Raw genomic sequence first — 24,025 nt, 5'->3', positions numbered from 1 at the left:
CAAAATTTCTTTTTCAGTAGTATATTATTTTTTTCAATTACATGTAAAGAAAGTTTTCAACTTTCACTTTTATAAGGTTTTGAGTTCCAGACTTTTTTCTCCCGCCCTCTTTCCTGTCTCCCCTCCCCAAGACAACAAGCAATCTAATATAGGTTATACATGTACAATCTTAATAAAAATTTCTGATCATCTGTGTCTCTCGTTTGGTTAGAAAGTCATGCGTCCTCCCACCAAGCCATAGTAAACAAGCATTTTAATAAGTGCCTGCAATGTGCAAGTGCTGAGGTAAAATGAAAAGCCAAAAAGAATCCCTCCTCTAGAGCCAAGATGTGGAGTAAGCAGTAAATCGCTGTAGCTCTCCCATATTCACCTCCAAACAATCATAAAATAGTGCTCCAGAACAAAGAAAAACAGAAAAGAAATGAGAGTGATTCAAGAGAATTATGAAAGAAAACTGCTTAAACAGAAGAATTGGCCAAATGAAAAAGGAGATACAAAAATTCGCTGAAGAAAACAACTCCTTAAGAGTACAGTTGGCTAAATGGAAAAGAAAGTACAAAAGCTAATTGAGGGGCAACTAGGTGGCACAGTGGATAGAGCACTGGCCCTGGAGTCAGGAGGACCTGAGTTCAAATCCGGTCTCAGACCAGACACTTGACACTAACTAGCTGTGTGATACTGGGCAAATCACTTAACCCCAATTGCCTCACCAAAGGAAAAAAAAAAGGTAATTGAAGAAAACTGCCTTAAAAGTTAGAATTGGCAAGTGTAAGCTAAAGAGACATCAAGAATCAATCAAAATCAAAACAATAAAAAAAGGAAGAAAATGTAAAATACCTCATGGGAAAAACAACTGACCTGGAAAATAGATCTAAGAGATACAATATCAGAATCATTAGACTACCTAAAAGCCATAATCAAAAGAAAGACCTGGACGGCATCTTTCAAGAAGTTATCGAGGAAAACTACCTTGATATCCTAGAACCAGAGAGCAAAATAGACATTGAAAGAATCCACCGAATACCTCAGGAAAGATACCGAAATAAAAACCCCAAGGAATATTAAAGTCAAGAGAACTGTCAAGTCAAGGAAAAAATACTACAAGTGGCCAGAAAGAAACAATTCAGATATCGGGGCGTCACAATCAGGATCACACAGGACTTGGCAGCTACAACAGTAAAGGAACTGAGGTCATAGGATGTGATATTCTGGGAGGCAAAGGAACTAGGACTACAACCAAGAATCACTTACCTGGCAAAATTAAGCATAATACATCAAGGGAAAAATGGTCATTCAATGAAATAGCAGGATTTCAAATCTCCACAAGAAGACCAGCACTCAACCAAAACTTTGAGTTCTAGTACCAAGATCCAAGAGAAGCATAAATAAGTAAAAAAGGGAAAATAAAACATAAGGGATTCAGCAGAGCTAAACTATTTACATCCCTACATGGGAAGATGATATTTGTAATTCTTAAAAATTGTATTATTAATAGTATAGCTAGAAGGAATATATATAGAGGGTATGACATAAAAAATTTCAGGGATGAGAAAGAAGAGTACAAAGGGTACAGAAGGAAGAGAGTAGAATGGGGTAAATTATTTCACATGAAGAAGTGCTAAAGACGTATTACAGTGGAGGGGGATATGGGAAGGTGGGCAGTGAGCATTACTTGAAACTTACTCTGATCAGTATTGGCTCAAAGAGGGAATAATATACATAGTCAGTTGAATATAGAAATCTATCTTATCTTACAAAGAAGTAGGAGGGGAGGAGATCAGCTAAGGGGTGGATGGTGGTGACTAACAGAAGGGAGGGCAGATCACAAGAGGTGGTAGAGAGAAGCAAAACACTGGTGAGGAGGGAAAGGGTGAAAGGAGAGAGAGGACAAAGAGATGAAGAATAGGATGGAGGGAAATACACAGTAATCATAACTGTGAATATAAATGAGATGAACTCTCCCATAAAAATGGAAGCAGATAACAGAGTGGATTAAAAACCATAATCCTACAATATGTTATAAAAATTGCATTCAGCAAAGGACAGTGGAAATATAGACTAAATATTAATTGGAAACTAAATAATCTAATCCTAAAGAATAAGTGGGTCAAAAAACAACTCATAGGAACAATCAGTAATTTCATTAGAGAAAACGTCAGCAATGAGACAACGTAACAAAATTTATGGGATGTGCCAAAGCAATACTTGGGGGAAAATTTATTTCTCTAAATTCTTACATCAGCAAAATGGAAAAAGAACAGATCGATTAATTGGGCATACAACTAAAAAAACTAGAAAAAGAACAAATTAAAATTCCCCAATTGAACACCAAATTAGAAATCCTGAAAATCAAAGGTAAGATTAATAAGATTTAAAAAAAAAACTACTTGATCTAATAAATCTAGGAGATGGTTTTATGGGGAAAAAAACCAGTAAGATAGATAAGCCATTGGTTAATTTGATTTTAAAAAAAGAAGAAAAACAAGTGTCAAGTATCAGAAATGGAAAGGGTGAAATTGCCACCAGTGGAGAAGAAATTAAAGCAATTAGGAAATATTTTGCTCAATTATATCCCAATGAATTTGACAGTCTTCAGTGAAATTGATGAATATTTACAAAAATATGAATTACTAGCTTAAGAGTTCAGGAATAGAATGCCTAAATAACCCCATCTTTGAGAAAGAAATTGAACAATCCATTAATGAACTCCCTAGGAAAAAATCCCCAGGGCCAGATGGGTTCATGAGTGAGTTCTACAAACATTTAAAGAATAATTAATTCCAATACTATATAAACTATTTGGAAAAATAGGCAAAGAAGGAGTCCTACCAAACTCCTTTTATGACACAAATATGGTGCTGATACCTAAAATGGGAAGAGTCAAAACAGAGAAAGAAAATTATAGACTAATTTCTCTAATGAATATTGATGTAAAATTTTTGAACAAAATATTAGCAAGGTGATTACAGCAAAATATCACAAGGATTATACACTATAGCCAGGTGGAATTTATACCAGGAATGCAGGGTTTGTTCAATATGAGGAAAACCATCACTATAATTTATCATATCAGTAACAAAAGCAACAGAAATCATGCGATTATCTCAATAGATTCTGAAAAAGCTTTTGACAAAATACAGCACTCATTCCTATTAAAAACACTAGAGAGCATAGGAATAAAGGGAGCATTCATTAAAATGATAAGCAGTATCTATCTAAAACCATCAGCAAGCATTCTCTGTAGTAGGCATAAGCTAGAACTATTCCCAGTAAGATCAAGGGTGAAGCAAGTATATCACTGTTATTATTCAATATAGTACTGGAAATGTTAGATGTAGCAATAAGAGAAAAAAAAGAAATGAAGAAATTGGAACAGGCAGTATGGAAACCAGACTTGCCACTCTTTGCAGTTGTGTGACAGTACACTTAGAGAACCATAGAACATCAATTAAAAAAGTACTTGAAATAATTAACAACATTAGCAAAGTTGCAGGGCATAAGATAAACTCAGACAAATCATCAGCATTTCTTTATATGACCAGTAAAGCCCAGCAGCAAGAGATAGAGAAATTCCATTTAAAATAAATGTAAATAATATAAAATACGTAGAAGTATACCTGCTAAGACAAACACAGGAACTGTATGAACACAGTTACAAAATTCTTCACACAAATACACTGATCTAAACAGTTGGAAAAATATCAATTGCTCATGGGTAAGCCATGGCAATATAATAAAAGTGACAATTCTACCTAAATGAATTTACCTATTCAGTGCCACAACAAACTACTAAAAAACTTTTATAGAGCTAGAAGAAAATAACATTCATGTGGAAGAACAAAAGGTCAAGAATATCAAGGGAATTAGTGAAGAAAAAAATACAAAGGAAGGTAGCCTAGCAATACCAGATCTCAAAGTATATTATAAAGCAGTAATCATCAAAACTATCTGGTACTGGCTAAAAAAATAGAGTGGTGGATCAGTGGAATAGATTAAGTACACATGCATATGGAAGTAATTGTTGATAAATCAAAATAAATTAATAAAATAAATTTAAAAAATAAAATAAAATTTTAAAAAAAGACTAAGTATATATGACACAGTCAATAACCATGGTAACCTGCGTTTAATAAACCCAAAGACCCCCAGCTTCTGGGATAAGAACTCACTATTTGACAAAAAGTGCTGGGAAAACTGGAAAACAGTAGGACACAAACTAGGTATAGACCAACATCTCACACTGTATACCAAGGTAAGATCAAAATGAGTGCGTAATTTAGACATAAAGGGTGACACCATGAGTAAATTAGAAGAACAAGGAATAATCTATCTGTCAAGCCCATGGGGAAGGTAAGAATTCATGACCAAATGAGATAGAGAGCATTACAAAATGTAAAATAGATAATTTTGATTATATTGAATTAAAAAAGCTTTTGTACAAACAAAACCAGTGCAACGAGATTTGAAGGAAAGCAGAAAGCTGGGAAACAATCTTTACAGCAAATTTCTCTGATAAAGGCCTTATTACTCAAATATGTGGAGAACTGAATCATATTTGTAAGAATACAAGCCATTCCCCAATTGATAAAGGGTCAAAGAATACGAACAGGCAATTTTAAGATGAAGAAATCAAAGCTATCTATAGGTATATGAAGAAGTGCTCTGAATCACTTTTGGTTAGAGAAAAGCAAATTAAAATAACTCCGAGATACCACCTCACACCTATCAGATTGGTAATATGACAAAAAAGGAAAATTGTAAATATTAGAGAGGATGTGGGAAAATTGGGACACTGATACACTATTGGTGGAATTGTGAACTGATTCAACTATTCTGGAGCACATTGGAACTATGCCCAATGGGCTATAAAACTGTGTATACCTTTTGGTCCAGTACCAAATGTTTTTGATAATTACATCTTTCTCATATAATTCCTTCATAAAATGTTTTAAAATATGTAGAGAGATTATTTTGGATTTCTTTAAAAATCACTACATATGATTAGAATAAATATGCCCAGAGTATTCCTCTTACCAGCTTGGGAAGATGGAAAAGTTTGATTTGCTTTGTTGGCATGATTTCATTGTGATTTTATCAATGTTCATTTTCAGTAAGTACTGTAGCTTCATGGCATTCTCTTCACAGGTAGAAGCAGTAAGTACTTCAGTACAGGATTCAAGTGTCCTTGTACAAAGAAGCACTCTGGACCTTATACTCTTCTGCTTTCCTTTCCATATGAGTCAGGTAAAATATTAGTGATATTAATCTAAGGTACTTGTTTTAAAAATCAGATGATTGCCAATGTGTGTGTATTATGTAGATATGCATTTTTAATAATAATCCTCATGTATATATATTTTTGTATTTAATGAAGCAATTGGTAGGAATAGAGTGGAGGTTTTGGCGTACAAAGAGTGGGATTGTTTTGATCTGGACCTGACTTTATCCCCTGGGAAACTCCTTTTACCATTGCAGCTCAACAACTGTTCTGTAATTGTCTTAGAAAGATGCCAGGGACACACTGAGCCTAAGTGACTTTCCCAGTGTTACACAGCCAGTTTGTGTCAGAGGTCAGGCTCTGATCACACAAGTATTCCTGAGTTTGAGGCCTTTTTACTATTCCTTTTGACCTCTCAAAACAGGGATTTTTTTGGAAAGAGCAAGATTTATAAGTAAGTTGAGGAATTAAAGGGGAATAATTCTTATAGCAAAAATGAAGTAGTCTTTATTAAAATGTAATTGACAAAAAGAGGGAAAAGCATAGCTATCAAGTCTGTGTTAGCTCTACCTAACATTGTATACCTGCAGCCTCTGCCTTGGTCATTACCTATCTTGACTTACGATGTTTGTATATTTGAAATATGGGAGCCAAGTCATTGTCATTGGAAAACTGGCTGCAATAGGAGAGACATTTTAGCCACTCCTTGGCATTCTGTAGTGTTTTTATTACAGTTGATCACAACTAACTTGGGAATTCACAAATAAGGCATCTAGTTGACTAGAACTGATTTCAATTAATTTCTTCGTTTGTGAAGAAATGGTCTAAATTTCTGTATATTTAGAAACCTTGACTGAGTGCTCAGTGTGATATATGAGCATTTCCTTATTGCCAAAGTAAGTTTAATAGTAGGGAAAAAATGATATTGCCCTCTAATTTTATAAAGACAGCAGCTTGCAGTGATTTTCAGTAATTCAGTTTGTAATAGGGACTCCTATTACATAGTTGGGTTTTTTTCCTTTGCTAACTGTTCATAGCTGGATTAGCACAAAGCAAATTATTCTGTTCCCTTTTTTGTCATTCCCCCTCTTGCCAGCTTCTTCCCTACCCCAATTTGGGCTCCCTTCTCATGAACCAAGGATCTTACGGCTTTATAGGTTCTTTTTATGCTACCTTATCAGAGCTTGCCCTCCTCAGCTATCTTCTTCCACCATGCTGTAGACTTTTCACTCATTTCTCATCATCTCTTTTTCTTCCTCATCTCAATAAATGTCTACCTGTACAACACCTGATTACCAGAGGACCACTGTTAGTTGATCAAAGCTAATCTGATTTAAATTAATTCATTTTATAGTGTTGATGGCTAATAATAACTTTATGTCAGATAACATATTTGCATTCTAACAGAGGTTTTAACCTTAACCAGAAAGAGTCAGTAATAGTAGAATCATTGGGTACTGTTGATAGTTCTAAAATTGTTATTTTGGACAGTGATCTTTAGTGTTCCTGAAATGTACATTCTGATTGACAGACTCCCTTGATTTCCTTAGAGCCAAAATTGTATGCCTCTTTGAACTGAAAACAAATCTCAAATGAATACTAACCAACATAATCATAAAAAAAATTCACTGGGATAGTAACAAGAAAGAAAATAGGAAGAAATGAAAAAAAGTTGAATAATCAAAATATGTAGAATTGGGGTCTTAATTCCTTACTGTTACCATGAATTTGTTTAAAGAGAAACTTAGAAGAAAAGGTTTAAAATGAAGCTGATGTTCCATCCATTTTTCAGGCAACTCGTCCTGACATGATCAGAATCTTATCAGCAGCTCTTCATGTGGTTCTAAGAAGGGATATGTCTCTAAATCGCAGGCTTTATGCATGGCTTCTAGGTAGGTATGTGATATGTGTGTGATTAAATCTGGAAGTGGTATGATATGAAAAAAAAAAGCTTTGACTTTTTAAAGAAACTGCTGGGATTTTATGTGTTTTATGTTGATTTAAAAAATAATGCTCATTTACTGAGTATATGGCATAAGGAAAGTGCAAAAACTTAGGAAAAAGTATATGACATATATTTATATATTTATTGTGGATTCATTTGCTTCTCTATTATTTTGTGTAATAATAACATTTCATAAAAAGAGAAATATGAGTTGAGATTTCCCTAATGAACATTCCGTATTTGGTTTATAGTTATATGTTATGGAAGCAAACTTCATTGGAACTTTAGTTATTTGAATCTATTAGGTCACGTTCTTTTCTGTAATTATAATTGTGGTAATGCAAATAAATGATTATGGGTGAATTAGTCAAAAATTAGTCAAAATTTTTACCTTTAAACTGATGGAGTACCTAAAAGAGCTGTGGCAGAGGTTGAGTTGGGCAATGGCTCCTCTACCCAGAGTAGGCCATTTTCTCATTTAGCATTTTGGTCTTGTAGAGACTTCCCCTTTGTGGTCCATGTATCTTCTCTCAGAAATATGCCCAGGAAAATTCAGAGTCCCTGCTAAATTCTAGTCCTGAGCCTTACCACATGAAGAACTTTATGGAGACTGATGAACTGTTTGCAAATATGTATTAAGGGCTATAAAATTTGCTTAATATACCCTGAAAAATAAGTTACATTGTATTATTTGGTAAGCAGGAGAATTATTCTGGAAGAATGTCATTCACATAGAATTTCCTTTTATTAAACTTTATAAAATTATCTCTCTTGCTGCCATTAAATGGACTACAAATTGGTATGTGTTGGCCATTATTGAGATCTATGGTTTTTAAATTGGTGATGTAGATTTTTGTGGTTAGAATACTAACATGTTTTATATTTGTTTGCTTGGAGGCTTTGATAATAATGGTGTTATCATAGGACCCAGAAGCACAAGACATAGTAATCCTGAGGAACATGCCACTTATTATTTCACTACATTTTCAAAAGAGATGTTGGTCCAGGTAATTAATACCTTCATTTTACTCTGCTCATTCAATATATAGTTATTTACAAAATATAAGCCCCAATGACAATCTTTTTTCTCTTATTAATCTTTATCAAATCCTGCTAGTAGTTAATTCCTGTGTACTTTCTGTGTATTACATTTAATAATTCTTAAGCATTTAGAATCTCAAAGATGGAAAAGGATCTCGGTGGCCAGCTCTTCCAACCTTTACCTGAGCAAAGATCCTTTCTAAGTCATATGTAAAAAGGAGTCATCCATAATTGGCTTGAAAAATTTTAGTAATGAGGATGCAACTACCTCATTGTACTTTTTCCTTATATGAAGCCCAACTTTGCCTTACATATGAGAGCCTTCCGCGTACTTGAAAGCAGATATCACGTCTCAACTTCTTTCATGGCTTCTCTAAGTATCCCTCATTTTTTTTCAACCAGTCCTCATCTTCCAAGAACTTTGGACCCTTCACCATCCAGCTTGGCTTCCTCTAAACATTCTCAAGCTTGTCAATACCTGTACCAGAATATGGGGCCCAGAATTTAATACAGTGCTCCAGATAGAGTATGATGAGAGGCCCAATGCAGCCAGACTGTACTACATGGACAGAGGACATCTCTAAATGCAACCTAAGATTGCTTTAGTCTTCATGACTGCTGCCTCATGTTGACCACAATAATGTAAAAGAAAAGAGCATTGAAGCACTTCTAGGGCTGTATCCCAAAGAGATCATAAAAGTGGGAAAAGAACCCACATGTACAAAAATATTTATAGCAGCTCTTTTTGTGGTGGCCAAGAATTGGAAATTGAGGGGATGCCCATCAATTGGGGAATGGCTGAACAAGTTGTGGTATAAGAATGTAATGGAATACTACTATGCTATAAGAAATGATGAGCAGGTGGACTTCAGAAACACCTGGAAAGAAAACAACATTGAAGCCCTTTAGAACTTTGATCAGTGCTATTACTATTCATGACCTCAGAAGACGAGTGGTGAAGCATGCCTCTGGATAGAGAGGTAATGACTTACTGCTAGTGGAGAATGAGACAATCATTTTCATCATGGCCGAAGTGTTTGTTTTGCTTATCTATACTTCTTTGTTACACATGAAGGTTCTATTGGTGGGGGAGGTGAGTTGTCATATGGCCGATCTTTCCTTATAGAAACACCTCTAATAACTTTTGAAAAAATGTTTTAATGATGCTTTCTTTTTAAAATATCATTTTTCTTCCCAATAACACTCTTACCACCCTTTAGAATCCTTCTTACAAAGCAATATAGCTTAGCAATGCTAATCAAAACTTTGGCTGTGTTTGACAATGTGTACCTCATTCTGTTCCTGTAGTCCACTCCCTCTCTACTGAGACCTGGGACTTTTCACCATCAGTCCTCTAAAGTTATGATTGGTCATTGCATTGATCACAATTCTGAAGTATTTCAGTATTGTTTTCCTTTATATTACATTACATTACTTTACCTCATTTTTCTGCTAACTTCACCCTGTTTTAGTTCATACAAATCTTTCCAAGTTTCTCTGAATTCTTCATATCCATCATTTTTATATAGTACAGTAATATTCTTTAGAATCATAGATTTAGGGGAAGAGTTCTTAACCTTTTTTATGTCTTGGATCCATTAGCCAGCCTGATGAATCCTACGGACCCCTTCTTAGAATGTTTTTCAGTACATAAAATAAAATACATATGATGACAAACAAAAACAATTGTATTGAAATAAAGATGTGATTTTTTTTCCCCATCTAAGTTCATAGACCTTACAGGGTACTTGGACCCCAGGTTAAGATCTAGCTCTAGAGCTATAGGGACCTCAAAGGCCATCTATTCTAGTCCCTTTATTTTTCATTTGTGAATACTGAGCCTAGGTAGTAGATTAAATGATTTACTAAAGTCACATTGGTCAGGTGGGATTTGCACTTAGGTCCTTTGATGTCAGAGCTAATGCACTGTACTGCTGCTTTCTTCCATTATGTTCACATACCACCATTTGTTCAGCTATTCCTCCATCAAATGGGCACCTAGTATAAGAGTACTTTCCTTCTAAGTTTTTGCTGTTATTAAAAGTTCTGCAATAAATATTTTGGGGGATCTTTTCCCTCTGTCTTTGATATTATTAGAGTGATGTCACTGAGTTAAAGGGTATGAATAGTTTAATGACTTCTTTAGTGAAGTTCTGATTTGCTTTCCAGAATAGTTAGACCATTTCACAGTTCCACGAGCAGTACATTAATGTGTCCCTTCAGCAGTTGTCATTTTTATCTTTTGTCATCTTTGCCAAACGGGTAGGTGTGAGATGAAGCCTCAGAGTTGCTTTAATTTTCATTTTTCTTATTACTGACTTGGAGAATTCTTTTCTATGAAAACTTGTGTTTTTTCATAACATTCCTTTTTTAAATTTTTCTATTCATTTATTTTAATTTATCAACAATCACTTCCATAAGCTTTTGAGTTTTAAATTTTCTCCCCCTCCCTCACTACCTCCCTCCACAATGTAATATAGGCTATACGTATACATTCCTATTAAACGTATTTTCACATTGGTGATGATGTAAGTAAGAATTAGAACTAATAGGAGGAACCACCAGAAAGAGGAAATAAAACACAATAGAAGAAAAAAAATACAAATGGTATGCTTTGATCTGCATTCAAACTCCATAGTTCTTTCTTTGGATGTGGATAGCATTTTCCATCATGAGGCTTCAAGATGTCTTAGATCCTTGTATTGCTGAGAGGGGTTAAGTCTATCAAAGTCAGTCATCACTTAATGTGGCTGTTACTGTGTACAATGTTCTGCTGATTCTGCTCACTTCACTCAGCATCAAACCATACAAGTCTTTCCAGGTTTATCTGAAGTCTGCCTGTTCATCATTTCTTATAGCACAGTTGTATTCCATTACATTCATATATCACATTCACAATTATAATTACTATCTGTGTCTTTCTCTCCATCCTTTTTCCCCCTTGTATATACTTTTCTTTCTCCTTTCTCCTTTTCCCTCCTCACTAATGTTTTGCTTTTGACCACTGCCTCCCTCAGTCCCACCTCCCTTCTGTCAGCCCCCTCCCTTTTCTTTCCCCTTTCCCTTCTACTGCCTATAGGGCATGCATAACATTCTTAAACTGTCTTAAACTGGTCTTTTATTTTCCTGTGTGGATTAGGGCTTTTTCTCAGTGGGAAGCCCAGAGCCCAACTCATGCGGGATCTCCCAGGGAGCTGGTAGCACAGTGGATAAAATGCTGGCCCTGGAATCAGAAATACTTGAATTCAAACCACTTTCAGATACTTAGTAGCTGTATGCCCCTAAGGAGGTCACTTTTTGCCCCACTTTCTTCAACTCTAAAAAACAATAGCACCTGCCTCTCAGGTTGTTGTGAGGATCAAATGAAATAATATTTATAAAAGTGCTTAGCATAGTGCCAGGCACATAATAGGTACTGTGTAAATGCTTATTCCCACATGCTCCCTCCTAAAGCTTTGAAATCCCCTGTAGATGGCTTTCCAGCAAGAATACAGCTATGATGAAACTTCATTTGAGTGGAACATTTTTGAGTAGTTCTGTCTTCAGCCCCAACCACGTATATATTTTTTTCCATTTTACTCTGATACTTATCTTATTTAAGGGAATTTCCAATTAACTAGAGTATATACCTGGTGAAGTGACTGCTTAGAATGAACTGAAAATGGAGAGGATTGTGACTATCATTGACTACCAGTATCAGATTAGCACAGATAAGAAAAGCAATAAGAAGATATTGTGCGTTAGTTGTAATTCCACCTCTAAGGATAAGAAAGAACATTTTTCTTAACCAGAGGGAAAATAACCAGCCTTGGGAAAATTGTTTCAGTAAAATAAATTTCAGTAAAGTAACAGGGATGTTATGTCACCATCGTGTGTATTGCCATCCTGTAGTTTTTTTGACCACACACAAACATGTCATACATGCCTGGTGTTTTATGTTTTTTCATTATCAGTATCAGACTGTAATTTTTCTATTCACTATTTGTATTTTTCTCTCCTTTTAAAAGGCAATGGTAGGAATCTTACAAGTGAATGGCTTGGGAGAAGAAAGTACCCTAATGCAGGACTTAAAACCCTTTCGCATTTTAATCAGTTTACTGGACAAACCTGAGCTAGGTAATATGTTTATATTCTATATCATTAAAAAAAAGCCTCAGTGATATATAGTTATAGATATAAAAGAAAACTATCTGTCATCTCACAGTCATTTTACTGGATAACATTTAAATATAAATCCTCAGTTTCTCGTTTAAAAACCATGCCTAGAAAATTCAGCTTTTTATAATGAGTGTATTGGCAGTTCTAGATGAGCTCTTCAACTTTCTTGCTGTTCTGTACCCAAAAGAATCCTTGCTGTTTAAGGCATTTTAATGACCTAGTGGCTTGAGGTAAAGAGATAAAAATTCACAGTCATTAGCCATCTCATATCACTTAGAATTCAAGTTCATAAGCAAAGAAAGGAAGGTTGGGAGTAGCCATTGTTGACTCCTGACATCTGCACCCTAATTGTATATATGTCTTCTCATTTGTGTATTTTGTTTGGCCTTAGCGGATCTAATGTGGAATTTTAGTTACAGTAGCTTGGACAGAAATAATAAAAATAAATCAAGAATTGAAACCTTGCAGTATCTGAAAAATTGCCTCAAGACAGAAAGCTTTCTTGAGGTGTAGTCAGTATGCACCTGTTTAGAAGTTTTAACTTCAGTATTTAAGGGGATCTGTTATCATGGTCCCTCTTCCCTCTATTGGTGCACATTTGCAACCCACCCCAGTCTTTTCCAGTGCACATTTTTCTTTAAGTACTCCACAGGTGATCCGTATACATGCCAAAGGCCTATCTATAGCTCTTTTTATACTCTGAGTGTACCAGTGGAGCATTTAGTTTATTCATATGTGTTACCTCTCCCTTGTGTCAGAGGAACAACCTAATCTTTTTTTCCATCATAAGTTTGCTCTGTGGTATCCTTTATGTCACATTTCAAACATATGTCATTGTTGGACTACACCTTACTTATGCCTACCATGTGTAGTTACATTGTCCTTTAGGTCATCTGTGACTTCAGTTTTTTGGAAAATATGTTCTAAGATTCACAACTACAGAACCTTGCGAGAAGAATAGTTTTATTAAAAAGATGGATCTTTCTACGCAATTGCAGTTTGGTATCATTAAAAGATTATGCAGTTGCCCAAATGCAATGCAGCCCTCTTGCTTCCTCCTGTTCAATAATGAACCCATCTCATCATATATGTACTAATACACTAACTCAGTGAATAGGCCATCCAACCACAGCAGTGAGATAATATTTGTAGTGCATTTAGCACAGTGCCTGGCACATAGGAGATGCTTAAGAAATGCTTATTTCCTTCTCTTTTCCTTAAAAGTATATTGAATTGAATTATCTTTAGGCAATATTTAAGAGATCAAAACAATGAAAATCATAGTTTATAACAGCATTGAGATTGTACTTTTAGTCAATTGCTTCTTAAAAGGTAAAGGATCAAACCCAAGTTTGTGTCCTTCAGTGATGCAAATGCTAAAGATTGCTAATCATGAGTTTTCTGTGTTTAACAACCCAAATGTGTATTTTCTTTAGTCACTTTATTGTTTTCTGAGGGTGGCCACATAAAATGTGGAATTGTATTTGGCTTTGTATGAAGTGGGAAGGGAAAGAACTTAACTTTAAGACATTTAGAACTTACTTTAAGGCATTTAATTATGCAAGCACTCTTTATATGATCATTTGCCAATATGTAATTATTGTATTTACTTTTTATATTTATTGTAGGACCTGTCATATTAGAAGACGTTCTGATTGAAGTATTTAGAACACTATATACACAGTGTAGAGCAGAATTGGATCTTCAGGTAGATCCACCCTTCAGCAAAGATCATACACAATTAAGCAGGTACAGAAATGGCTTCTTTGTTTCTAAAACATAACTCAGTAGACTGTATTGCGTATTTGCTTAATAAGTCCTAAAGTGACAGTTGTTTTAAATTAGAAACAAGTAAATAACTTCAACATTTCCATACTCCAGAAATATCTGTTTAAACAGCAAGGGTATCACGTGCTTGCAACTTCTAGTTTTAACAACATTCCAGGGACTAACAGTGAACTTCACAGATTCACAGATATTATATTTTATGCATTCATTCCAAATGCATTGAATATAGTATACTTGCATTTCAAAGAGCAATCAGCAAGCTTTTCACAGTTACACAAGATGGAGAAGTATGGATTGGACAATAGTAATGTTAAGCATATTTATTTAAGAGTAGATCTATAAGTGTTGATTAATAAGACAATATTAACCTAGAGGGATGATGTATCTCTCACTTTGACCTATTATCCTCAACATTTTTACTGATAATTTCCATGAAAACAAAGAGCCAACCTTAATGCATGGACATGTATAAATTTAGTGACAAAGTGAGGATCCACAAAGATCTCAGTAGTGGACTCAAACTGTCAAAATGAAATATAATTAAATAAATGTGAAGCCCTTTACCTAAATTCGGAATACTAACTATATAAAGATAGGTTGGAAAAGTCAGAGTAGGGTAGCAGGAGATGGCTACACAACAAATTAAATGAACAAGAACTAGAGCTTTTAGGTTACTGCAAGGTCACTACAACTCAACCATGTGATGGCTGCCAATAAAATTGATGCAATCTTAGGCTTTGTTAATAAAAATATCCCACTGTATTCTTTGCTTGTTGGACAACATTTGGAGTGCTTTTCAAGTTCTGTGCCCCTTTTTTTCTAGAGGGACAAAGACAAACTGGAGCATTTTTGAAGGATCACGAAGGACCTCAAGAAAAGGAGCTAAGGGTGTTTAACTTGAAAAAGAAAAGTCTTACGGTTCGCATAATGGCAGTCTTGAAGTACTTGAGTGATCGTTACCTAGAAAAGAAATGTATTCTGTGTAGCCCTCAAGAGCAGAAATGGGTCCAGTGTCAATTATAGGGAAGTAGCCCTCATCTTAGAAGAGGGAACACTTTTCTAACCTTACAGTAAAATGGATTACCTTGTGAATGGTGTGGATTACACTTGGTGGGAATGCTATGGAGAGGTCGCCTGCCTTCGATGAAAAGTGGAACTAGATAATGTCCAAGGTCCCCATGACTTCAGATTCAGATATATTTTCATAACACTGTGGTTTACAAAGCACTTTCTACACATTATCTCATGTTAGATATTTCCAGACTTCCAGATTTGAGTTGGCACTTATTGGAGAGTACAAATCTTTCAGTGTACTAACTATAATAGCCCTCAGATAAGTGTGGCAAGTAAATGCTTTTCATGTTCTGTTAACCTTACTATATATTTTAATTTTTACTGATACTAAAGTATAATATGGATAGTACTAAAACATTCCAATGTTATTAACTCGGGAGTAGGGGAGGGGTAGGAAGGTATTGATATTTGTCAGCTTTTATTTATTTTCTTTTTTAGTAAATTGAGGGAAAACAAGAAAACAGCAGAACTGATTAAAACAGCCAATCTTCTCTTTAACTCCTTTGAGCCTTATTATATGTGGGATTACATTGCACGCTGGTTTGAAGAATGCTGTAGGTATGTAAAATTAATTCACTTGAATAAAATATGCATTCAGAACTGGTTCTTTCCTTTCTTTCTTTGCTTACAAATTTGACAAACCAAAAAAAGACATTTTTTGTAGCACTTCTACAATGCAATTATACCGAATCACACACTGCTATGACTAAATTGGTTTTTAAATGTAATTAACATCTTGCTGTGCTTGGACTTAGTTATAATAGCTGACAGGTATATAATTCTTTACAATTTACAAAGTACTTTACAAACTCACATATACACCTCACAGCAAGGCTTGGGTAGAGTAGATATTGCTGTCTCCTATTTTGCAGATGAGAAAATAGTATCTCAGAGAGATGAATGATTTACTGAAAATCACATAGCTAAGTGTCAGGCAGAACTTGATCTCACAGATGGTCTTCTGACTCCAAATCCACTGCACCCTTCACTATACCATGCTGCTTTTGTTAAATATTCAAGGAGCCTTTACAGACTGCACAATAAAATAGTGGGAAGGACAAGTCTGGATAAAGTCAAGGTGCATAAGGTCTAATTTTTTATTATTATAGTAAATATACTTAAAAGTGCCTTTCTCAAACCAGCAGAGGGGATTTGGTCATTTAAATTCTCACATGTACCCTGTGATTTGTAGAGCCACCTTGATTTGGCCCTGTCCTTTCTTCCATCATTCTGTTGCATACTTCCTCACTACTCGAGAAGAGCCTGTTGAACTTTTATCCTAGCTCCAAGAGTGTAAGTCAAGATTGGTCAAATTTTTTTCAAGAACACTGTATTTTGGAATTTTAAGAGCTGGAAGAGACCTTAGAGGTCATCTGTATCTAGACTAACTTCCCATGTAGTTCAGGTATTCTATGTTCAGTCTGTCTGGTTTAAGTTATCCTCTGTCATAGAGACCACAGCACCTCTCTGATTGGTGCATGGTGAGGCCTTCCAGTAGAAGTTTGTAGTTTGAAGTCATGAAACTCTCCTTGCAGCTGTTGGTGCTTTGAAGAGAGTTCTAGGGCCTTCCTGAGTTGGCTTTCTGGGTTCTGTAGATGCACCTTGGACTCTCAGCGATCCTTTGGCCTAGCAAAGATGCAGCATTGATCTACAGTTACTGGGGCTTCTGTGAAAAAGAATAAAATTCTTGGGTCCAGGAAAAAACCTACTGGCCTGGACTCCAGTACAGAGTGACGTATAGGAACCGGGAGCAGGTAATCAAGAAAGGAGCCTTCATCCAGCATCTTGAGACATAGATTTTAAACTGAACTAATTCATCAGCAGGCATTTATTTAGTGCCTGTTAAGTACACTAGCCTAAGTGCTAGGCACCTGAGATACAAGGTGAAATGTTCCTTGTAATCACAGAGCTTACATGATAGTGAGGAAAACAACATGTGCATATGTAAGTAAATATAATATATGCCAAGTAAGTAAATATGAGATAGTTGGTTGAGGAGGCATCATCACATCACCTAGGGAGAAGTAGTAAAGGGCTCATGAGGAAGTGGGACTTGGCGAACTTTGAAGGAAGCTAGGTACTAGGTGTCACAGCAGAAAGAGTGCTAGACCTGGAGTCAGAGAGATCTGAGTTCAAATCCAGCCTCAGATATTTTCTAGCAGCGTGACTGTGGGCAAGTCACTTAACCCTGTTTACCTCAGTTTCCTCATTTGTAAAATGAGCTGGAGAAGGAAATGACAAACCGCTCTAGTATCTTTGCTGAGAAAACCCCAAATGGGGAATGAAGCAATGGATGTGACTGCAAAATGACTAAACAACAAGGATTCTAAGAGATATAGGTGAGAAAGGAATGCATTTCAGACATTGGGAAATGCCTGTATTAAAGACATGGAGATAGGAGATTAAATATTGTGTGTGAGGAGCAACAAGTAGACCTGCTTGGCTGGCCCATAGAGTATGTGAAAAAGAGTAAAATGGTAATAAGCCTGGAAGGAGGTTGGTGCCCAATTGTAAAAGACTTTTACATGAAAAACTTGGGAATTTATTTGATCCTAGAATCAATAGGGACTCACCGGAGTTTATTGAGTAAAACAATGACATCGTCAAACTTGAATTTTAGGAAAACGCATTGGCATTCACAGTGCTTCTTAAACTGTAGGTTGCAACCCCATATGGGTCTGAAGGGGTCACAAGTGGAAAAAGTTTAAGAAACGCTGGTGTAGAATATGGATTTGAGAGAAGAGGAACTTGAGGCAGGAAGACCAAATTGAAGGTTATTACAGTAGTACAGGCAGATAGGGCCTTGAATTAGGGTGACGGCCATTTGAATGTAGAGAAGAGGACAAATGTGAGAAATGTTCAGAAGGTTGATGAATTAACAGGATTATACAACTGAGTGTCAGTGTGGGGTGAGGAGTTGACGATGACTACAAGGTTATGAACCTGGGTGACTGGAAAGATGATGGTTGTGCCCTTGATGGAAAAAGGAAAATTAGAAAGGGAGGTAATTTGGGATGGAAAGTATTTGAGATCCCTACAGGATATTCAAATAGAGATGTCCAGTAGTCATTTTGGGCTGTGAGACCGGAGCTCAGGGTCAGGGTAAGGTGACACTAGGACTAGAGATGGATGGATGGATGATTTTTTTTATATGAAAATATGAATGGATGGATTTTATTATATGAAAATATATGTATAGGTAACTTTTAACTCATAGCACTCAGTAATGTATTACTTTCTATCATAGTCATGTACATGCTTTAACTACACACTTAAGAGCTTTCTAAAAAGCCTATCATAGTCTTATTTTTAAAAATTATTAGACTCAACCAGTGATGTAATTGGTATAGGGAACCCCCCTTTCAGTACAGATAAAAACCTGTTCTTCAGCTTATGGTCTTAGAGATTTCCTGGACTGCTAAGAGGTTAAGCGACTTGCTCAGAGCCCCACAGCCAGGATGTGTCAGAGATCACCTTGAAGCCCTGGGTTTGAGCCAAACTGACTTAAGCTTTTTAACCATTGCACCACCCTACCCCTTGTACATATTAGCCATGTAATAAATTAGCCATGTAATAAATATTTTTCGAATGAATGTGTCAGAACATTTGTGATAGTGATCCTTAAACATGATGGAGTCCCTCTCATTTACTAAGGTGCTAGTTGATAGAGAAAAACAGTCAAGTGTAGTGGAAAGATTGCTAGACATGGAGCCCAGGGACACCAAGGTTTGAACCTCAGTGCTGACAATTAGTGTCTATGATCCTGGGCAGGTCATTTGATGCCTCTGAACCTCCATTTTATCTATAAATTGGAGGTGTTATGCACTCACTGCTTGTGCTGGAGGATTGTTTTAATGACAACACTGTAAAATTTAAAGAACTCTATATACAAGCTATTATTATTATTATCTTAAATTAAGATCCCACTCTGATGTCTCATCATTGCACGGAGGTGACCCTGGGTTTCTGAAAGCTATACCCAGAGAACAAAAACTGGTAAATTCTATCAAACCAGAAACTTTGAGTATAGATCTGGTGATGGATCATGTATCAGTTACCTGAGAATCAGTCTAACAAAGTTCAGAAAGGCTTATTGCTAGGTTGGCTAAGGGAAATGGAATTTTTTAATTTTTATTTTGTATTTTTTTTTTGGCCATAGTAATTCTTGAAGATAGTCTACTGAGTTATAAAGTAACTGTGATCTACATCAGTGGACATAATATCCTACTGACCAAATTACAGATTCCTGAATTATTATTGTTTAAATAATGTGGCTTTGCTTTCTCAAACAGGGTTGTAACAGAAACAGTACATTTTGAAAACTAAATTAAACATTAACCTTCCTTAGTAATATAAGAAGAATTAACTTAGACATTCATTTGTCACTATTACTGGCAGCTTCAGGAATGTTATTAAGGTGAATGCTTAATTGCTGTTATTGGTCATGTCAGATATCTTCAACATACTGCTGTACTTAGTAAACCATACATTTGCCTTTGTAGGAGGACCTTGCATGCCAGACTTCAGATTGCACCTGGAGATAGCACTGAATCATCTGAGCTACAGCTAACCAGTTTCTGCCTGCTAGTGGATTTTTTGTTGGATATAGTTTCTTTGGTAAGATTATATGCAATACAAAATACTTGGAAACAGAAATATAGATATTTATGAGCGAGCTTAGCCTACTAGTAATTTATCGTTAAAAATGTTAAGACTTTATTATCTTCTGTCATAACATTTTGGTTTGTTGGGGGGGTTGTGAATGCTTTGTCCTTCTTCTAACTAACATTGAACTTATGTCTACACACACACACACACACACACACACACCTCCCCCTCCCAATGTTATAGCTTTGTAATTATGATTGAGTGCTAATTCTTCAGTATATGGCATTCCAACCTGAATATTCTTTTTAAAATACTTTTTATCAACCATCTCTATGAAGACTGTTGGAACTTTTTTCTCTCATATTTTCTCTTTTATTCTTTGCTTTCTCATTTCAAAGCCTACTAGAAGTATGAGGGTGCTGTGTCAGGTATGACATTGAACATATTTTCTCTTTATTTATGAATTATGAATTACTTCTATTTACTTTTTTATTACTGTATTTGAATTTGAAAAGTGTAGTAAATATAGCTAGGGTTGATTTATAAGATGCATGAAGTATTTTATAATGTTTTAATTAGCATTTGTGACTAGAAGTGTTTTTTTATCTCTCTCTATTCAAAATGAATATCATTTGTTAACATTCCCAGTTAAAAGCATGGTATATTTAAAATATTGTGAATAAGTAAATTTGCCAACTCATTTTTGTAAAACTTTAAATAAATGGATTGCAAAAGTCTTAATAACTTAAAACTGCACTAAAACCTTGGGAACATCCTGGATTGAAGTTCAGTTCATCATTATTCAAATGTTTTTTCTCAGTTGAATTATCTTTTTTATTAGGAGACTTATATTGAAATACAAACAGAACACTTGCCCCAGTTGCTACTTAGAATGATTTCTGCACTGACAAGCCATCTTCAGACTTTGTATTTATCGGAACTGACAGATTCACTCAGGCTCTGCTCAAAAATCCTTAGCAAGGTCCAGCCGCCTCTGTTATCTGCGGGCACAGGCAGCACTTTGAGGTTTTCAGGTGGTCAGAACAACTCTGTCAAAGAATGGGAAGACAAAAAGGTAATGTTGGCTTTTCCGTTCTTCACTTCTCCCTTTAGGCATGTAAACATTTCGTTTTCTTTAGTTTTGTTTCTTTGTGGCAGAGCCAACTGAATGCACTGGGCTCTTTTATATTTACTGTCTAAGTAGTTTTATCCTTTGTGTTAGAGGAACAACTGAAGAGACTCAAAAGCACACGATAGTGTGCATCTTTAACCCAAATCAAGACTTTAAAAGTGTCTACACCTGAATGTTGAGACAGTTTGATAAATCTTAGTGGAAAGAGCAGTGCAAGGGATTGTTATACTCTCTGTGTGTGGAAGAAAGGTACAATGGCAAAGAAGTACTGAAGGGTTCCTTTATATAATGTGCGGCTTTCTGTTAAAATACCATAGTGTTTCTTAATGGGCATGGTTAATGTAAGAAGTCTGCTTTCATGTGGCATATAAGATTTTTAAAATTTTATTTTGTAATGGTTCATTAAATCTTATTTTTAATGTGCTCGGAGTATAGACTCAAATTATAATTCTCTTCAGTTCCTTTTCTTGAAATTGAATATGTGATCCTCTTTAAAGAGGTGTCTGCCACTTGTGTCCTTTGTTTAAATGGGAATTTTTTTTAACTGATGCAAGTTGTCTGCTAAATGAAAGCCTAGTCTCCTTCTAGACTATGCATCTTATTTTGTCTTCAAGCATTTGATGTGTTTTTTGTTTGTTTTTAAACAATATTAATGCATAGAGATCTGTTTACCACAAGCAACTTTTACTTAGTTTTAATAAATATCTTTCAATATAAATTTTCTGAAACCTAGTTATGATACATTGTGTGCTATGATGTTATCAGTATATGTAAGATTTCACTGGCTTGTTAGTATTTTTAGCCCAAATAATTGACTTTATATTAAAATGAAAGGTAGTAGTTAAAGTCTTAAAATCCTTAATGAGAAAGATTGATATGATAGTAAATTACATTTTGTGGCAATAACACATTAGTTATAATTTTTAGTTATTTAAATGAGATTTGCTTCTTAAATGATATTACTTGCACGAGTATAAGTGGAAAATTAAGCTTTTAAAGAAAAGAATTTATTAATTCTTCATTTCTGAAGGTAACCATCTCTCTATATTTTGCCTTACTCTGTCTACAGGGTGTCCCAAAAGTCTTAGTGCAGCTTTAATATTTTAATATTGTTAGCTTTAATATTTTTAAAGCTTATTAAGCTATTAAAGCTTAAAGCTACACTAAGACTTTTGAGAAACTATATTGCACACATAGTTACAGACACAGAAATATCAAAAAAAAAGATGACAAGTGCAAATTTTAAAGTTTTTGATACTTAAATTGTTGCAAGACAGAACAGCTTCTTTATCTTTTTTAGTGTTATGGATCGCTTTGGCAGTCTGGCAAAGCCTATGAACTCCTCAGAATAATATTATTAAAAACATAAAAGAAAATACATAAGATTACAAAGATTACGAAGAAAATCAACTCTTTTGAAATAGTTATCAGAATATTTTTTAAAAACAAGTTCATGGATCCATGGAAAGAACACCTAATCTAAGATCTCATTGATACTTCCTTAACTGGTATAGATTTCAGCTCCTCTACACTTTCTAATCTTACAATGTTTTTGTCTGTTTCCTCCACAAATCTTCCAAAGAGGATTCCTCTAGTTCTTTTAAGATTTCAAGAATTCCTCTTTCTGTTGTTTCTTAACTTTGCTCCCTAACTATTTTGTTTCCATTTCTAGTCCAGTATTTCTTAATAGTATCTTTTAAGACTTTATAGAATCTGGGTTGGGAGGGGCTTCGGAATTGATCTAATTTAACTCATGCTGACTTTCCTCTATAATATCTCCAGCAAGTGTTCATGTAGACACTGCTTGTAAACCCTTCGGTGAGAGGAAGCCTGCTCCCTTTACAAAGTACCCCATTCAATTCTGACAGCTCAAATTGATGGAAAGTTTTCTTAATATCAAGATTATCTGCCTCTCCCCAATTCCCCAGCTCTTTTTTCTGCCCAGTGTACTAAGTAGAATAAGTATATTCCCTAATCTACATGGCAGTCCTTAAAATACCTTGAAGACCTTATATCCCACCTTAAGTTTTCTATCCAGGATAAGCATTACCAGTTCCTTTTCTTGATTTTTATAAGGCAAGATTCTCCCCTTCCTGAACCTTCCTGAACTTTCGCCTCCAAATGCATTCTAGCTTGTCAAGGTTGTTCCTAAAATGTGAAGTGTCTAGAACTGGAATTATACTCCTGATGTGGTCTTAATTTGATGATTTGAAATTGAATGTAGTAATGTAACATTTATCTTGATTATGTTTCATATTATGTATTAGGGTTTGCCTGTCATTGTGGCTTGTTGAGGATCTTTTTAGATCCTTTTTCCTAACTATCTCTTCTAGATTTCTGTCATTTTCAAATGTGACAAGCACAGAAGGAAGTTCTGTAGTAATAGTTTCTTTATGATCCGTTTACAAGGAAGTCAGTATTTTAATAAATGCTTTCTCTAGTCTCTTTCTATAAATCTTTAAAATTTACTGTGTTATTCTGTCTCTCGGGACCTGAGTTTGAATCCCAGCTCTGTTACTACCTATGTTACTATGGATGTGTTACCTAACGTTTTTGGGCACCATTTATGTCATCCACCAATTGAAGTGAATTGGACCAGATGGTCTCCAAGATCTTTTCTAACTAAGAAATTTTATGATCTTTTCATCCTCCACTAGAAGCCAGTCTCCAAGTTGATATTGATTCCTCAGTGACTCTCCTTTTGTTTCTTTCATTCAGCTAGTTCTGAATTCAACTAATTGTATTTTCTTCTTGTCTCTATCTTGTCCACAAGAATAACAGGGAAGATTTTACTAGTTCTTTTACTCAAATATGAATGTATTAAGACTTGCATTCGTATTATTTACTGGTCTGGTTAACCCTGTAAAAAAAGCAAGTGAGGTTAGTCTTATGTCACCTCTTAACAAATTAGTGCTGGCTCTTTAGTGATCATTGATTGCTTCCCTTTCTGAATGTTGCCAAACCATCTTCCTTACTGGCCTAAGATTTGCAGACTCTTTTCCATTTTTTTTGAAATCAAACCAATATTAGCCCATCTTGTAGCATGTCTTTTATTTCTCCA

At 35.2% G+C, this 24,025-nt stretch overlaps 1 protein-coding gene across 4 annotated transcripts in view; it reads left to right on the top strand.

Moving 5' to 3' along the window:
- Positions 1-24,025, top strand: part of DOP1A (DOP1 leucine zipper like protein A) — a 108,470-nt gene that overhangs the window by 38,174 nt on the left and 46,271 nt on the right. For all 4 annotated transcript variants that reach the window (XR_013486996.1, XM_078155268.1, XM_020969888.2 and 1 more), the window contains exons 6-13: positions 5,146-5,244; positions 7,011-7,110; positions 8,061-8,170; positions 12,212-12,320; positions 13,991-14,111; positions 15,663-15,782; positions 19,727-19,841; positions 20,674-20,907. Coding sequence is in view for 3 of the 4 variants with exons in the window: in XM_078155268.1 (XP_078011394.1) it covers positions 5,146-5,244; positions 7,011-7,110; positions 8,061-8,170; positions 12,212-12,320; positions 13,991-14,111; positions 15,663-15,782; positions 19,727-19,841; positions 20,674-20,907 (1,008 nt within the window). In the remaining variant the exon portion in view is untranslated. The remainder of the gene's footprint in view (positions 1-5,145; positions 5,245-7,010; positions 7,111-8,060; positions 8,171-12,211; positions 12,321-13,990; positions 14,112-15,662; positions 15,783-19,726; positions 19,842-20,673; positions 20,908-24,025) is intronic.

Source organism: Phascolarctos cinereus, unplaced genomic scaffold (genome assembly GCF_003287225.1).
Source record: "Phascolarctos cinereus isolate Bilbo 61053 unplaced genomic scaffold, phaCin_HiC Scaffold_5;HRSCAF=322, whole genome shotgun sequence".
Lineage (NCBI taxonomy): Eukaryota > Metazoa > Chordata > Mammalia > Diprotodontia > Phascolarctidae > Phascolarctos > Phascolarctos cinereus.
This window is presented reverse-complemented; position numbering and strand designations above follow the sequence as displayed.